Source organism: Catharus ustulatus, chromosome 18, assembly GCF_009819885.2.
Source record: "Catharus ustulatus isolate bCatUst1 chromosome 18, bCatUst1.pri.v2, whole genome shotgun sequence".
NCBI classification, from domain to species: Eukaryota; Metazoa; Chordata; class Aves; order Passeriformes; family Turdidae; genus Catharus; species Catharus ustulatus.
The window spans coordinates 8,419,006-8,437,267 of NC_046238.1; the positions used below are offsets into that span (position 1 = coordinate 8,419,006).

Here is an 18,262-nt window from a genome sequence, read left to right on the forward strand (position 1 = left end):
TGTTCCCCGGCTTACTCCTCACCTGCGGCGGGAGTCCCGCGGCGCTGAGGGGAGCATCGCCCCGGCACCGCCGCGCGGCTGTGGGGAAGGGAACGGAGAAACCCTGAGAGTCGGTGTGAGGGTGGGCCGGGAGGGACCCCGAGGGATCGGGTGGGTCGGGGGGCAGCCCCGGGGGGATCGGGTGGGCCGGGGGCAGCCCCGGGGGGATCGGGTGGGCCGGGGGCAGCCCCGGGGCCCGCGGTGAGGGTGGGCCGGGGGCAGCCCCGGAGGGAGCCGGGGAGGGGGCCGGGTCACGTGAGCGTGTGTGGCAGGAGCGGAAGGATACCTGCACTCTGACAGCCCCTCCCGCCCCTCTCCGCTGGCCGTAGCCGCGGCGGGGACCACCCGCTCCTCACAGCCCCGTCCCCAGCCCATGCCCTCAGCGGGACTGAGGGATAGTGGTGAAGAGGAAGGCGGGATGGTGAGGGCGGGCGAGAGGCGGCGGCGATGGGCGGAGGAAGAAGGGCGGCAGTGAGGGACTATTTGAGGAGACCCTGGCAGGCTGAGGAGGTGCGGAGTGATCCCGGCGAGTGAGCGGCCCCGCGCTGAGGCCGAGGAGGGCGGCGGGCGCGCCGGGCGCCATCCCAGCGAGGGCTCCGCGCCTGCGCCGCTCCCGCCGCCGTGAGGGGAGCACCGGCGGCCGCCCCGCTTCACCGCCTGCCCCTGCCCCGCGCCCCTGCCAGCTCGCCCCCAGCCATGGCCCAGATACTGCCCATTCGCTTCCAGGAGCACTTCCAGGTGAGCGCAGGGGGGCAGCAGAGAAGGCGCGGGGTCGGGGTCCCCCTCTTCTGCCTCACCCCGTCTCTGAGAGAGGGGGGCCGCGGCCTAGGCGGGCCGGGGGAGCGCTGAGGGCGGGGAGAGGGGGCCAGGGCGCGGGGGGACCTGCTCTGTCCCTCCTTCCCTCCCTCCGGAGCGCGGCCGCCGTCCCGCTGGGCGCCGCGGGAAGGCGCGCGGGGCCGAGCCCGCCCCCGGTGCGGACTCTGGGCTGCCGCTTCTGTTCATCCATCCGTCCGTCCGTCCATCCTTCCATCCTCGGAGCCGCGTCCCCGCGGCGTGCGGAGCGGCCGCGATTTGTGCAGAGTCACTCGTCGCTTGAGGGACCTCCCGCTCCGGGGAGGGGGCGGCGCCGCGCTGGAGCCGCGCTGCTCGCCCCGGGCGCCGCGGGCGCTCCCCCGCCTCACTTTGGGTGGACGCCGCAGTCTTGCATGCGGGTTGTGATTTTTCCCTTTTACCTAAACGACCGTCACCTTCTGGATCGCGAAGGTTCCTGGGAACCTCTTTTTGTGCAGCTGTGAGGAAATTGGTTAGATGAGGTGCAAGAAACCATTTGGACTTGGAAGATGCACAGCCGCTGTCCCTCCTTCCAAACATAACAATATTAAAAAAACCTCCCCCGAAATGACATGGTTCTGTTCTTAATATCCTGTAAAAACTCTAATGCCAACATTGGAAAAGTTCCATGGCTAATGGATGCAACACAGACAAACCGGTTTATGTGTTTCCTTGTGACCTGGTGGTGAGGGAGGGTTGTAAATGGAGTGAGAGAACAGCAGTCTCTGAACGTGCAGTTTGAGGCAGGAATTAAAGGAATTTGCTAAATGAATGAGAGAACAGGAAGTGGACTTGGCAAGTCATCCTGTCGCTGTACCGCCCCTTTCTGTCAAATCAGGCATCCATTTCAAAATGCGAACTGGGTTTCATCCCCCAGCGTGGGCTGCGCACCGCTCCGGGCATTTCGGCTTGGGAAAAGGTTATGGCCGCTTCCAGCTCCCTTTGCTAAGTGTTTTTTTGCTTACCTGGAAGAACTGTCCCAGTGACCCTAGAAGGAGCTTAGCCTGAGAAAAACAGTAATTAGAGTTGAATCCCAGAAATATCTAATTTGTCTGTCCAAGGGAGGGGAGAGACCTGTGTCCGCTGAGTTTTCATGGGTTAGGAGAGTTTAACATGGTGATGAATTCTACCACCCCCTCCCTGCCAGTGTCCACTATAGCGGTGATTATAGTAATCTCAAACAGGTTCATAGGAGCTGTCTCAGTAAGAAACTTGGGATCAAAGTGATTTTGATGTTAGACTCTTCCTAGAGAGCATATAGTTGTTACCATTTAAAACTAGCAACCATAACCAATCCTGCTGATTGTGTTTGATCTATACAATAGCGATGAGAGGACATCCCCACTTAATATGCAAGAGGTGTCCTGTGCTGTTTTGCATGTTAAGTGAGCAGTGTTGTGCGGCTTGCAACACTACCAATACCAGCATTGTGCTACCTCCTGTTTAGGTGGGGGGCAGCCCACCTGCTTTTCAAGGGATTTGTACTGAAGTCATAGTCTATTTTTTGCTCTTAAGCAATTTGATCTTGCTGAAAAGGCTAAACCTGTGCTTGAGTTACTTTTCCTCAGCAAGAAAGCTGCATGGAGGAGCAGGGAAAACCCAGGGATGTCCCTTGTTAACATGTAGGAACAAACTTCTTCAGCATTCACTCTTTCCTGCTTCTCCCCCAAACTGAGTGCAGAAGCCCTAAAGCAGTGCTCTGCTAAAGAGTAGAGATCAGTAGTAGCTGGGAGCAGGCATGCAGTAACCTCCTCATGCTGCTTCTGCAGTTGTCCCTACATGGTGGGAAAAATAGGCAAAACAGAAGGAATGTAGGAGCTCAGTGTTTGCTCTGGCTGGATATCTGCAGTACAGTTGCATCAGCTCTAACGTATTATATGCTGTAAACTAGGATCAGGAGCCATGAATTACTGTTACATGGTGCTTGTTGACTGGTAAAGAATCTGTGAAAAAATTAGGATTTCTCTTCATGATACTACAGTGTCACACATGTTTAGCCTTATCAAATTAATCTCCCCCCTCACATTCCTTCCAAGTAATTGTCTTGTCTGTGGTTAAGTTATCATACTTAAAATTAATATGGTAAATCTACTATGCTGCTTTATGATAAAGCCAAAAAAAAGTTATTACAATTAGTTATTTATAAAAAAGTTATTACAATTCCAATTCCATGTAATTGTTGTATGTTTCAGTGATCCTCAGTTCTAAGATCTTTCTGTGCCTTAATTCAATCTGTGTACTGTTTCTATCTGTAGCCTTTTTAATTAATACAGCTTTAAGTGATTAGCGTATCAGTTAGTGCTATAATTAATTCCAAGTTCAGCCTGTTGCTGATGAAACATTATATCCCTTAAGTTCAGTGTCTTCCCGAGGTAGTTGTATGTACTTTACTAAAAGAAGAGCTGAACCGTGCAGAAAGTGCTCTCCAGAGAACCTAAACATAAATTGCAGTGCTAAATACTGAAGTCTTCTCTCCCACTCTCTCTTGCTGGAAGTAGATACATGGTAGTGTGAAGTGAAAGGGTGATCTTGGTCCATGTAGAATTGGAGGAGTGCTAGGGATCAAGCAGACTGTTTACATTCTTTGTGCAGCTCATTTTGTCTAATGTTGATCATCCTCCTGACTGTAGTAGCTCCAAGCCTGTGCGGGAGGAGTGACTGCCAGTCACTGGCATGTTAAATTTGAAGTTGTTGCAGCTTGTGTGTTCAAGTCCTGTGTGAGCTGAAAGATAGAGAATAGTTGCAGTGAAAAAAAGATAATCCAGGTCTTGATGTGGTAGAAGGAACTCAGTCTGTTTGTTTCCATTTAATACAGTTGAACATTTATTTTTAGGTATGAACTCTGTCACTATGAGTCTTCACAAATTCATAAAGAACTGTCATCTTGCTCATTTTTTCCCCAGAGGATATTAGGGTTTAAATTCCTTAGCAAGGGGGGAATATAAGACAAGGACTTAGTTTTTATCTGTCTGGTGACTGCCCAGCTGCAGCAGTGCAAACTATGCCAAGTCCTGCTGCAGTGAATTACTCCTGCATACTACTTAAGCTAATGTGATTTAATCAGGTTTTTAACTCCAGTGTTTCTGTTGGAGCACTGAATTATAAATTATTTACCAGACTGAACTCTTCCAAGGGAATTGTAGTTTACAGTGGAAGTGCAGTAAAAGACTGGTAGGCTGACTGGAAGCAATACTTTTGTACACTGGAATCCAGTGTACAAAGTGTTCCTGATCTAAAATTAAACTTTTCCTTCACTTAGTCATTGCGTTTTGTCTTAAAAGCATTTCTTTGTGCCTCTTTGAGCTTTTTTCAGTTCTCACTTGCAAAAATCTTTGCTTGTCTATGGGGAAAACAGTTGCTTAAGCAAGATCTCAGGTTCCAAGATGGGAACCATCATTCTTTCGATGCACAGACGCATAGCTCTGCTTTCTGTTCAGTAACTGATACAGGCTCTTGAGCACAGCCAACTGCTGTGAGAAAACTTGTGTGCGTGACATGCTCTTGATACGTAACTGCTGCACATCTTGGCGCAGCACTGACAAGCTAAAGAATCCTGGTTTTAAGCATAAAGGATGTGGATTGACTTTCATAATTTTCAAGACAACACCACTTTCTGTTTGGATAGTCTGACTTGTCTTACTAAGAATTACTGTCTGTTGTGCAATAGGCTGGATGGTTTTCATAAGTTTACTTTGGCTGGACATGTGGACTTAAGAAGCACTCAGGATATTTGCAAGCTGTAAGTGGCTTTTTAGATTTGTATTCAAAAGGTAGGACTAAATATTATGACTTGGTTCAGCTTTTCAGTGATGAAGAGCCCAAATTTACTCATTAGATTCAAAAGTGCCCTGTACATGGTGGTGATAACTCATTCGATAGATAATCAATCCTCATCACAGACATGGAGAAGTAGATTTTTGTGTAGGGAGTAACTGTCACTTGAGACAAAAGCCTAATTGCAACTGCAGTTCAGACCAGTGGTCTTGCATGTTTTGGGTCTTATATATTCCTTGATATCCCTCAGCTGTTAAAATGGGAACTATAGCAGGAGATGAGATGGGAGTGAGCAGTTGAGCAGGAATGCCCAACAACTATGTGCACATCCCTACTGGGGATGATTAGAGCTTTATGTAGGCACATGAGTAAGAGTTATGGGAAACTATTACTGCATTCTTGGTTTGTATTATATTTAAAGATGTGTGCCCACAGAGCTTTAGCAGGCAGTTTTTATTTGGGTACATACAGCCTCTGTCCAAGCCTTACTCTTTTATAATGGCCTTAGAAACAATAGTTCATCACCTCTAACTAGTATTTATACTGGAATTATGTGACATAAAACTGAAATGGGATACTTATTAAACTCTGGAGAGATATTAAATTCACAGGGTTCTGACTCCAGCATTTAACTGATGGCAGGTCGAAATTACTGGAGTGTCGGTATTAGACAGTAAGGCTTAATTATTTCCCATTAGAGAAATAGACAGTTTGAAGACTAGTGGTGTCAGTATCTGAGTTGGTTTGTGCTGGCTCAGTTGGGATTACTGTACTCCACAGTAAGGGAAATGCATTAGAAAGCTCAATATTTAGTTGAGCTTTTGTGTAAAAGACATCTTGACTTCATTTCTTAGAAAGTGCTACAATGCTGGTAAAGAATGGGGAAGTACAAAATGTCAGATTAATAATGGTCTTTCATCCTCTACTCATATTGAGAAACAAATACATACATCTTGGTTTGATCTTTACCATGTCAGTAAGTTCTCAATATCTGTAAAATGCTTAAAGGTGTTATGGTATCTAATCCACAATGTAGTAATACTTGATATCTCTGAAGCAAAAGTCTTTGTTTATCTGGTTCATTCTGCCTGATAGGGAAAATGGTTCTGCACTGTGTGTGTAGATAATGGGTGTTAGGGCAGGAGAGGCATTAGGCTTTAGTTGTAGAACAGAATGTTACCCTCTCCTCTCCAGCGACGCTTGCTGTAACTTACATGGGGGTGCTTGGTAGGGCTTAACTGGATTGCCCAAAAGTAAAGTGTGGGTGAAATAATGGAAATTATAGAAAATGGAATAATGGAAGTCACAATAAATACCTCTGGAATGACTGTGTAGTGCTGAATCCTTCTTTTCAGAAGAAAACAAGCTTAGTTTGAGAGAGAGTACTGCTTGCCTAAGAAGCATAATGAAAAATAAATATTTTGTAGTCGTTGAGAGGCCTGTTGTTCACTCCTCTTTGAAAATAAACTGAAAAATTGCTAGTTAATATGTGTAAAACTCAGTAATGACCTGTAGCATCTTCACCTGAAGATACATAGCTAAGTGCTTGCTACATCCTGTAATAAAGTTCTACTAATTTTCTGCTTGAGGAAGGGGGGGAAGTTGCTTTAGAACAACATTGTTCGGGTCATTGTGGAAAATTTGTCCCATCCAGGGTAGAAGTGATGCTGGCTGATGTCCTTTGAGGGTAGAGGAATTCTGCTTATATTCTTCTGCATAGTCAGTAAGGAATATGCCTCCTACAGTGCCTCCCATATCTCAGGAGAGCAGTCTTCAGTGTTTTCAGACTGCTAAACTGTGAAGTGTTATCGTTTACTGAGCCTTGCAGTATTCACATGACCCTCCTTTAGGGAGAGCTGGCATTTAGCCTTTAAAAGATGTGATGGGCTTCCCAAATAATAGCTATGGCAGTGATACTTGAGCAGAATTTAGCATTACCTTTGCTGAAGCCTTTGCTAGATTTTGTGATAGTTTAAGGCAGGACATTTTAATACCAGAGCATGATGCAAGATCACACTTGTCTTAGTGAAGATACCCAAAATGTTTTCTTCAACAGGGACCAGGCTTTGAAGTGAATAATGGTGGGTTTAAAGCTGAACTTCAAGGAAATGCCTCAAGGTTTTCACTTTGCAAAATGAGTGGCCAGGGGCTGTCTCTTGAAGAGTAGGTCAAACTGAAGGACATTAATTGAGAAGAGACCTTGAAAAAGCTGTGTTTCTGCTTCAATACTCTGGAAATACATCTGAATTTGGATTAATTAAATCAAGTTAGGAACTTAACTGTGCTGCAGTTAAATCTCTTGACTACTGTTGTGACACTTAATGGGTTTCTTACAATGGACTGTATTCAGTTGGCAGATGGACTTGGAACTTACTCAGCATCAAAGTGTTTAAGTGTCAACTACGTGAACATGTAATTTGTGACAATATGTGAACATTGTCTGGTGTACAGCAAGAACAGTGGCATTAAGAGCCTGTCGTTCATTCCTCTGTTGTTCAAAGTCACAGAAGTTGATGGAGTTACAACTTGCATGTTTATTGGGTGCTAAAACATTGTGTGTTACTTATGAAAGGTACAGGAGTTGTCCTCACTGACACAGAAGCCTGTAATAGCTACCTACCAGATAGATTTGTTTTCAAAACTCTGGCTGCAAGCATTAGCTGATGACCTTGTACCTAAACTTTGATTCTCTTTTGGAACGAATGGCACCTGCTGAAGTTTATTGTTGTGTATTAAGTATTTACCCTTGAAGCGAGGTGTTAGCTGAATGGCTCTCAGTTCTGAGAAACACTTATGGGAATGAGTAAATGTCTTTTTACATTTGGCTTATATTACATTACTGAAACTTGAGTCTGTTGAGATTAGCAGCTACTGAGCTGAATAGCTCTTCATTAGTCAGCTCAACAGAAAACAAACAATTCCAAACAATTCCTGAGGCATACTTGGGCACAGTCCCACTTAAAGGTATCTCTGTTACATACCCAATTTACGATTTAGTGAGTAGCGTTAAAGAAGCTGAAACAAGCCATGATCAGCCAGCTCAAACACACTAAAACAGTGTTTGTGACGCCATCATGGGACTTCTTGCCCAAGGGATTTAGTCTATTGTATGAAGCTCTTGGTGTATCAAAGGAGCATAATGACTCAGTGTTGCTGGTGGTAGATTCTATCCTGTCTCCTTGAGGGCAGTAATTTTTCATTGCAGCGCATTGAAAAGCTGTATAGGTTAATCCTTTGAGAAACTTCAGTGAAGCTGATACAGTTCCTGTGCTTGAAAAGCATCGCTTTGGGGCATAAAGCAGGTGCTCAGGCTTGTCACAGTTACTGTTATATAAAATACAGCTTACAGGCATACCAAATCAGGGTGTGCTGCATAGGTAAATCTGATGTGCTGCGGACCAGTGAAACAGTGATGTTCGTTCACTGCCACCTCCTCCTGTTAGCTGAAATTGAGAGTGAATGGAAACAAGGTTAACATGAAAGGATGAAAGTGAGATATAGCTGTTTTGTAGGGGAGTCTTTGGCAGTTCAAAACTACTCCAGGTTGCATTTTAAGTAACTACTTTGGTTTTACTGTTGTGTGCTTGAGCACAAGTTATGTTTTTAGAACTTGACATACGGCTGGAAGGGGCCTGCATTACAATCCCTGCCTTTGTTGTTGAGCCTAATGGCATGACATCTTGGGCAAGGAGAGATGAAATTATTATGTTAACACATCTGTCTTACCTTTCTTTTCTGGTAAGAATTAGGTATTCTGTGAAGTAAGATTAACATGTCCACTTGTAGACCAGTTGAGACCTGCTGTGTAGACTTCCTTCTGCACTATAGCTGGGAGTGGGCTGCATAAGAGTAATTGATTCTGTACTACCCACTGAGGCTGAACATTGTAGTTCTGCCACTTGAGTTTTGAACATCACCTTTACCAGCCTTGCTAAAACTGGAATAGTGATGCTCCTGCTGGTGTAGTCTTACCATGTTACTGGAACCTGGATAAGCAATAAATGCATAAGTTAAAATTCCTTTTAGTTTACATCAATGATGCAACTTCAGAATGTCTTTAGGACCTGAATGCTGACAATTGTGTAGTTCTTTGGGGAACAAGGAGACTCAGAAGATAAATCAGAGTTCAATAGTATATGCTCTAGTGAGAGAAACTTGTCAGTTTTGCATTTCCTTCTGGAGGAGATTTTAGACATAGAGGCTTGAGTTAGACCTTCAACATGGGAAGGATAATAAAGCACTCTTTTTTGTCTTTCTAGCTCCAAAATTTGGGCATTAATCCAGCAAACATTGGATTCAGCACCCTAACAATGGAATCTGACAAGTTCATCTGCATAAGGGAGAAAGTAGGAGAGCAGGCACAAGTAGTGATAATTGACATGAGCGATCCAACAACACCCATCAGACGTCCAATTTCTGCAGAAAGTGCCATCATGAATCCAGCCTCTAAAGTAATAGCACTAAAAGGTGAGTAACCCCTTATTAGTGCAGTATGAAAACTACTGTTTAGCTGCATTACTACTTATTAATGCTTTTAAAGTTTACATAAACTTTCTAAGAAGAATGTATATGAGGATAAGAATTCTTGCCTGAACTTGCATGCTGTATTTTTGGCAGTAGATGTTTGAGTAATCTTTGGATGATTTGCCTCCAAGTGGGTGTGAGATACTTGGACCTGGCACTACAGCCGCCTATCCTCACTGAGGACCAGGTCAGCATCTGGTATACTTTCCCTTTAAACAGGTATTGTAAACATAATGGACACTTGTATAGATGAATAGGGGTGTAAAGCCATATTTTCTGCCCTGTCCTGGCCCTTTCTTGTAGCTCTGAAGGTTTTAACTAGATAGTGACAAAAATGTCATAAGGATGGCCAGTAAGTGTAAAAGTTGAATATAACAAACATGTTAAGTTTGACAGTCATGAGGTCTTGCAGCTAGAAGACCTCTGCTTACTGCTACCTGTGGTGTTGTTACTGCCTTTAAGTACCACTCTGAGTTCAAAGTAGTAATTTTTAATTCATGTCTGGCTCTTTTCTCGAATGACCAACATCTGGTATTTAATCTTAATAACTGTTGCTTTTCTTCCTGCATCTTTTCTAAACAGATGGTGAGTGAACTTTGTCCTGACATTGTATGTTGGTAGTACAGAATGGTCCAATCTCATAAAAAGTACTGAACTTTAAGGTAGCCATTTGACAGTTCACTTCATGGCCAGGTGGGGGAATCTTAATCCTCAACTGGTATTACAGTGATCATGTTCTCCATTGGCTTGTTTTGAACCATTTGGCTGTTTTGACTATTGACTGTACCAAGTGAAGGAGGAGAGTGTGCTTTTAATGTTTGTGTGTATATGTGGTGGAAGTACAGTTGATAGACAAAATGAAGTTGCAATATTTTTATGAGAGACCTCTGCTAGCATGTCCTTTGTGCTATTCATTTCTGCCTAAGTGTGTTTTTTATTGTGAAAAATCATGGTGAAATTACTTGGGGGTCCAAGAAACTGTCCTCAGAACTGGTGCAAAACTTCTTTTCTTTGATCTCAGGCTTGTACTGACATCAGGTGGGAACTAAAGTGAATGTTTGACTTCAGCTGAATCTGTGATTCAGCTGAGATAGTATGCATCTTGCAAAGGACTGCCTTTACCCTGGGTGTGGGTAAAGGTAATAATGAAAAGAAATTCAGATCTGTTAAGAGTTTACTTTCCTTTATCTTGATCTGTTAAGAGTTTACTTTCCTTTATCTTGGACCCCTTTAAACAAACTGTCTTGGCAAGGAAAGTGCCTTCTCTACACTAGCAGAGCTTCTTCTACCTCTTAAAAGGAAACTATGTAATCTGCTTTTAAAACTAATATACTAACTAAATGGATTATCATCAGCTTCAAAGAGTATAGCTTTATTCTTGCCAGTCAAGACTTGTTCAAAAGGAGTATTGTTCTGTCCATTCAGAGTGAATAAATCTGTCCTCTGAACTGACAAGGTTGAGTTAATGATGTCATGTTGACATGCAAAGCTGTATTGTCAAGTGTTGCAAACATAATGATCTCTTCTGTAAATAACCTAGTGATCAGAAGGTTGGGTAGAAGAGAGGGTTAATAGAGCTACGTTATCCACGATAACTTGAAGACGTGGTTTGAGTCAGTCTGTCACTCCAGACTTCTCCCTGCTGATTGAGTGAGGCTTCAATAGTCAAAATGGTTATGTATTGTGACTCGGTGTGCTGTGATGGGGAGTTGCTTGTAATCCCAGGATTACTGAGCAATAAATGTAGAAACCCATCCTCATGAAAAGAAATGAAATGGTTCTTGATTTTAACTGATGTACAGTATGCACAATTTCATTTCTGGATTGCATGTGGCATTCTCCTGGTGTACCAAGATTTATTCATTGTCCTTGTGTTCTTGGTTCTCTTGCACTGCTCTGTACTGGGAGTACTCAGCAGTGGGTGTAAGTGGAGAATGCAGCATTCGAGGGTGCTTCCATTCTCTGTGGAATGGAGAAACGTCATGTTCCAGTCAACTGAAATGTAAATTCTTGTGCTGATGTTCAGAAATCTGCTTACTTGATTACACCTGTGTAGTCTAAATAAACTCACCAGTTTGGTAATTTGATCAGAAAAACCTTAAGTCTTTCTGTCTCAAATCTTGGCCTAATAAAGTGTTGAAGTAGACACAAGACTCAAATGCTCACTTGCCCTCACTGTAGCAGGTCCTGCTTTCTCAATCCAAATAACATTAAACTGTAATTAAACTACAAAAAATAAGGTTGTGAAGTTTGAATATATGTTGCCACACTTAAGGAGCTGTAAAGCAGTGGCTTCTGCAGCTCCCAACATCCAGGGCTAAACGGTGTAGTGAAGCTTGTAGAAGCCATTTCCAACTGTGACACAGCAGTCAAATTTAGAAAAGAGACAAGCATGAGCTTTTAGCTGTTCATTTATTTCTTCTGTGTTCTTAAACCTAGAAAAGACGTTGTGCTTCCTCTTCAGGAAGACTGTCCTTAAGAGCAGTTTCTGTATGCACATGTTGGGCTTGTTGTTTAGATGGTGACCAGAGCCCGTCCAGAACTACTTGTCTCCTGGCTGCATATGAGGGTGCACACTGTGGGAGTTCAAAACCCATCTCTTGATAGTACTAGGCTATTGCTGGACAAATTTTTGTCCAATACAGTAAATGTTCTGTTTCCAGCTATCAGTTTACAGGCCTGGGCTTACTGCATCTCTCTAACACTGTAAGTGCATGTGCAGAGCAGTGTTCATTAGCAGGCTGCTTTTGGTCCCAGGAAAGCTAACAAGCTCTCCTAGGATGGAGCTGATCAGGTTGACAGTTCTCATTGCAGTTAAACCAGGCAGCAAATGCTGCATGTGATAGCTCTTAAGTCTTGCATTGTCTCTTGGCACTGCGTTAAACTAACATGATCAATTTATGTATAAATTATGCTAAAACGTTATAGAGCAGTTCAAGATACATATTAGTTTGGGATTAGTAACTCTTGAGTGTGATTTTTCATGGCCAGCAGCCTTTATCTTTCAGCAAAGATCTCCCAGTTTGGCAGTCACAAGTGTTACTAACAGGAAATGTTTCTGAAATGGGGATAGAAATAATGGCATTACAAGCCAGCAGTCTGAGTGGGTGTCTTGTGAACAGAAAAGAATATTCCTGGAGCTGAGTTGTCTCATCTGCAGTAAAATAAAACATGACTTTGACTTTGTGAAAGGAATGGATTCCCGTATTCTTTATAGTTTGGTTCAATTAGCATTGGATTTAAGCCTACTTAGCAGGGTAGGGCTTCTTGTTGGTTAAAAGGACTATGAAAATCAAGCCTAAACCTGCAGTATAATTTCCTAGATCATGAAGAAGTAATCTCAACTGGAACTAAAGCTCCAAACCTTTCTATAGTCTTTCTGAACTCTTCAGTAGATACTTGTACAAAGCCCGTCTAGTTCAGCGTGCAGTTCATCCAACCGGAAAACAAAATGAGAGCTGTGATCTTTGGCTGTCTGAAGCTGTTTCAGGTCTCATGCTGTTCTACTCAGTCCAGGTCATCTAGAGCAGCTACTAAATTGACATAAACAGGAGCCATTCTTTGTATTAATTATACTGAATGACATCTATGAGACATCTGTAACTTGGCATATCAACTAAACAAGAGTTTACACAAGTTCTGTAGCTTAGACTTTTTACTGTGTTTTTACAACAGCTTGTAGTTAATTAAAGTGTCCATGCTTGTCAGTTGTTGGAATGTCTGTGTGAATGTCCGTAAGGAGATGTTTTTGGTTTTGGGGTGGTACAAGTGTTGGGGGTGGAGAGGGGATTCTGTTAAGAGTCAAGTGTCAAAGGAAGCTGAGATGTGACGGGAAATTAACCCTTTCTGTAACACCACTGGAACAGAGGGTTAAACTGACTGCTTGTAAATGGGCAGACTACAAGATGGCCATTGTGGTAATTGATCTGTGATGTTTCTTGGATTTTGTCATGCTAGCTGGGAAAACACTTCAGATCTTTAACATTGAGATGAAAAGTAAAATGAAAGCCCACACAATGGCAGAGGAAGTGATCTTCTGGAAATGGATATCGGTGAATACAGTTGCCTTGGTGACAGAGACAGCAGTGTACCACTGGAGCATGGAGGGAGAATCACAACCCCAAAAGATGTTTGATAGACATGCTAGTCTTGCAGGCTGCCAAATCATCAATTACAGAACAGATGAACACCAAAAATGGCTGCTGCTGATAGGAATTTCAGCACAGGTAAGTACCCTGGCAGCAACATGTTATAACTGGGAGAACCCTACCCCCACTTTGTTTAATAGGTGCTGTGGTTTAACTTAGTTTTGAATTTTTTATTTACAAAAAACAATCTTTTGTTGTAGGAATAGCCTGACTTTTAGTTGGGTTTGAGTGTTGGAGGAGGGGATGAGAGGCATTTGCTGCTTTTTAGTTTACTGTCCAAAGGGTCTTGCTATAAACATTAGAAATCTCATCTCTAAAAGCTGACCTTTCATTTTTCTAGCAAAATCGTGTGGTTGGTGCAATGCAGCTGTACTCAGTTGATAGAAAAGTCTCCCAGCCTATAGAAGGCCATGCAGCAGCTTTTGCAGAATTCAAAATAGAGGGAAATGCCAAACCTTCTACCCTCTTCTGTTTTGCTGTGAGGAGTCCTGCAGGAGGCAAGGTAAAGTCTGCAGCAATGTTCCTATTGTGCCATAGGTAGGTTGTTTGCATCAAACTGAATGTGAAATTTAGTAGCACTGAATATGCTACGACTGCTGAGCAGTATGTGCAAGGCTGAGGTAACACCACAGTGAATGCCTTGACCTTTCTTGTCTTGTCCTGCAAAACTGATTAATTGACAAATCTGACTCAAAGCATCTTGAATAGGAATGATAAACTTCCATAGAAAGCTTGGTTGTTTTGTTTTTTTATTGTTCCCACAGGTTTTAATTTATCAAGTTCCAGAAAACTTAATATTCTGGATATGTGGAGCACAGCTCCCTAGACTGTGTTGGCCAAATGTGGCAGATGACTTCAGTAGCATATCTGAGGAAAGGAACTTCTTTCATGTGGCTGTACTTGCAGACAATCTTGTGACATGTACTCTTTTTTTTCCTAGCTGCACATAATCGAAGTAGGTCAGCCAGCTACTGGAAATCAGCCATTTGTTAAGAAAGCTGTTGATGTGTTTTTCCCACCTGAGGCACAGACAGATTTTCCTGTGGCAATGCAGGTAAGTGTTTGACCCCCTGCCCTGCCACCACCCCCCCCCCCAAAAAAAAAAAAAAAAAAAATTATAGCCTGGCAAGGAGCTGACATCTGTTGTAAAGATTGCTTTCTGTAGTGCTTTGCTTCATTCTTCTTAGCTCTGGGAGGGGTGTTAATAGGTTTGTGGGAGGTAGCATGGACATTAAAACAGTAACTTAAATATATAGACTGTTTCTGTATTTTAAAAAACAATAAACTAAAAGCCTCAACAAAACTACAAAAAAGAACCTAAACCAATGAAACAGACCCCAAAAAACCCCTTGACAGTGTCTTCAGGGAGAATGTATCCAACATCACTTCAGCTATTAAGCTTCCTACTATTGTTCCAAGTTCTAGATAAGAACACTAGCATACCTCTTGTAGTAGCAGCACAGAACAGGCAATTTAGGGTATCAGTGGGAGGTTCTTTGGAAGGAACAGAGCTGGTTGCTGTCACAGACCAAATTTCACTTAGCATATCTCTAGGACTAGGAATTGTGTCATAAAATCAGATTATCTCGGAGCATAAGACTGCTGACAAGTCTCATAGACCAGCTTCATAAGTAGACCAAGAGATGCCCATAATTAAGGTGCATGCAGGGCAGGATTCATATGGCTCTATACTTCAGCGGCTTAATTAACAAAACATCTGAAGACTTATCCCAAGGGGAAGAGTACTTCTATGTCTGAAGACCCTTTTGGCTTGAAAGCCTCCCCAGTTTCAGTGACTTTGCAGATAAACTGGAGTACTCAGTAGATTAGCTTGGTTTAGATTCTGCTGGTGCTTTGGTTAGGCTTTGTTGGAAAAGAATAGGATTATCTCATTAGTATTTCTGAACAGAAACTTGTACTGACATATCTAGACTAGAATGCTAATTACGCCCAAACTTTGTTCCTCAGCTTGGCTTGTTAGGATGAGGAGTATGTTCTTTGCTGCAGATGAATTTTAATTTCCCTTCAACCTCTCTATTCACTGGAACTGTGCCTGCAAATGGCCAGCAAAGCTGTTCCTTGCTTTTGAGTCTGAAAGGAAGAAGCCCGAAGCTATATTTGTTCTTAGTGTCAGTACAAAGGCATGTCACTGCAGTACTTCTTTGTGACTAGGTTAAAGGCAGCTGTCTCTTACCAGTTTTGACTAATAAAAACCTGTCTTTTTGCAGATTGGAATTAAGCATGGTGTTATTTATCTGATCACAAAGTATGGATATATCCACATGTATGATTTGGAGTCTGGAGTGTGCATCTACATGAACCGTATTAGTGCTGATACTATCTTTGTCACAGCTCCTCACGAACCTACCTCAGGCATTATTGGTGTGAACAAAAAAGGACAGGTAAAAATCCACCATTCTGTTTCTGAGCCCTCTGAAGATCAAATGGAATGTAACAAACCTAATGAGTGATTTGATGCAACAAATGTTATGGAAGGAAGCGACTACTTGATTAATCAGTTTATATCTCCTAGTACAGAGCTACTTGGAGAAGAACTTGGGTTTTTAGCAATCTTCTCCTTCACTGATCAGCTGCACAGCCGTTTCATTGTTGTGTTTCATAGTAGTTGTGGAAAGAGCAGTACTCTTCAATATACCTCTTGTCCTTTCTAGGTGCTTTCTGTGTGTGTTGAGGAAGACAATATAGTGAACTATGCTACGAATGTTCTCCAGAATCCTGACTTAGGACTGCGAATGGCTATACGTAGTAACCTGGCTGGGGCAGAAGAGTTATTTGCCAGAAAGTTTAACACACTGTTTGCTCAAGGAAACTATGCTGATGCTGCTAAAGTAGCTGCATCTGCACCAAAGGTAAGTAACTTCAAAGGTAAAGCTTAGAAATAAGGGAAACTTGCATAAGCTTAGTGGATTGCTTAGCTCACTTGCATTTCAGAGCTTGACATTCAAAACATAAATCCAGTGTTAGTTCTGTGCAGTCTGGTAGTGATTCTGACTAATACATTCCCTGTATCCCATAAAGGAGCATCTGCTATCCATTTCTAACCAGACTGGACTTTCTGTGGCCACTGACTAATTGCTAGAAAGTCATTAGTTTGATGGTCTCTATCCTGAAGGTTAATAGTAGATGCTTCAGTTTATCCTTAAAACCTGCTTTTCTTTTTACTAATGCAGTTCAGTCTTCACTAATTAAACATTGCTTCTCACTATCTTGTGCCTGTTCAGGGAATTCTACGTACCAGTGATACAATTAGGAAGTTCCAGAGTGTACCAGCTCAGCCTGGGCAGGCCTCTCCCCTGCTCCAGTACTTTGGAATATTGCTTGACCAGGGCCAGCTGAACAAGTTTGAATCTCTGGAGCTCTGTCGCCCTGTCCTGCAGCAGGGCCGCAAACAGCTTCTGGAAAAGTGGCTGAAGGAGGACAAGGTAGGCTCGATCATGACATTAGCCTACTTCTACACAATTGAATGTGAACAATACTTTTGTTGATGCTACATCTCTGAATTCTTCTGCTTGACAAAATACCACTTCTGACTTCAGCTGGAGTGCTCAGAGGAGCTGGGAGACTTGGTGAAGACGGCTGACCCAACCCTTGCACTCAGCGTCTACCTTCGGGCTAATGTGCCAAACAAAGTGATTCAGTGCTTTGCTGAAACTGGTCAATTCCAGAAAATAGTGCTCTATGCTAAGAAGGTAAATCATTTATCACAAACCGCAGGCTCTGTCTTATGTTTAATGTGTCCATTGTGCAAATCATAGTGTATTACTATGGTCTAAAAAGTCTCCAAAAATAAACGTCAAAACATCCAGAATTTTATGACCTATTAAATAGGCTGTCTTAAGCTTATTCTACAGAATAAAGATAAGATTCTTCCTAAATTCCTCAGACTTTGTTTTAAATCCATAAAAAAAAGATTGCCTAGTGCCCACTTTTAAGTTTAGGAACTTGATAAATAGGGGTTTAGGATTGTTGAAAAAATTACCTCAGCAGTTTTCTTGCATAGCCAGAGAATTGCCCTGGCACAAGTTTAGTTACTTAGGTGAATACTGAATTTCTGTGTCAACAGACAAGAAATGCTTTTGTCTGAGAATTCCTGGAAGAGGGGGGATGGGCACTGCAAGCTCACAACAGTTTATAGTCCCTATGCTAAAGAATCTGAAGCCTTAACAGAAGTGTGAAGCTTCCTAAATATGCATGACTGTTTCTGAAATCTCTAGGTTGGCTATACCCCAGACTGGATCTTCCTACTGAGAAGTGTGATGAGAGTCAGTCCAGAACAAGGCCTGCAGTTCTCTCAGATGCTGGTACAGGATGAGGAGCCATTGGCTAACATTAACCAGGTGATGCCTACAACAACAGTACCAGTCATTTTCTAGACAGAGGGAATAGTGTTGTACTGTTCTGGGGACTGGTGAGGCTGGCTCACATCTCTTGTCCTCTTCATGAGAAGAGTGACTGAATAGTCCAGTTAAGTTTGGTTATCTTTGAGATTTTAGAGGCAAGTGTGTTCTCAAGTTCTTGTGGAAGCTTCCTGGTTTATTGATAATAAACCTGCCACAATCTTAGTCTAAGCAATAGAGTGTTACTATCCTACTGTTGGCTTTAATGGAGCATACATCTCCCTATGCAGAGAATTTACAGGAAGATGAACAAATAAACGTAAGTTCAGTTCTGGCTGCCATTGGCCACTTGTTAAATGGACGGAGAAATAAGGGAACATTTTGCATTATTAAATAACTGAAACTACTTGGAAAAAGTCTTGGCAGCTATCTCGGCAAGAGAAGGGATGAGCTTTGCATGCTGTGTTAGAACTAAATAAGAGTGGGTGGTAAAGTCTGGCATAATAGCTCAGAGTAATGCACATCTTCTAAAGATAAAGGAAACATGTGAAACTTGTGTCTCTATTAGCATGATGATATTACGAAAAC

General features: G+C 42.7%; 1 protein-coding gene across 5 annotated transcripts in view; it reads left to right on the plus strand.

Moving 5' to 3' along the window:
- The first annotated feature begins 655 nt into the window (after positions 1 to 655).
- The window catches only part of CLTCL1 (clathrin heavy chain like 1), a 34,395-nt gene continuing 16,788 nt past the window's right edge, over positions 656 to 18,262 (plus strand). For 2 of the 5 annotated variants that reach the window (XM_033076041.2, XM_033076036.2), the window contains exons 1-10: positions 656 to 777; positions 8,904 to 9,111; positions 13,126 to 13,394; positions 13,657 to 13,818; positions 14,257 to 14,370; positions 15,545 to 15,718; positions 15,989 to 16,186; positions 16,559 to 16,759; positions 16,874 to 17,026; positions 17,552 to 17,674. In XM_033076041.2, coding sequence (XP_032931932.1) covers positions 736 to 777; positions 8,904 to 9,111; positions 13,126 to 13,394; positions 13,657 to 13,818; positions 14,257 to 14,370; positions 15,545 to 15,718; positions 15,989 to 16,186; positions 16,559 to 16,759; positions 16,874 to 17,026; positions 17,552 to 17,674 — 1,644 coding nt within the window. In that variant the 5' untranslated portion in view covers positions 656 to 735. Of the gene's footprint in view, positions 778 to 8,903; positions 9,112 to 9,750; positions 9,754 to 13,125; positions 13,395 to 13,656; positions 13,819 to 14,256; positions 14,371 to 15,544; positions 15,719 to 15,988; positions 16,187 to 16,558; positions 16,760 to 16,873; positions 17,027 to 17,551; positions 17,675 to 18,262 lie in introns of all 5 variants that reach the window. The other 3 variants (XM_033076035.2, XM_033076039.2, XM_033076040.2) reach the window with 3 other exon arrangements.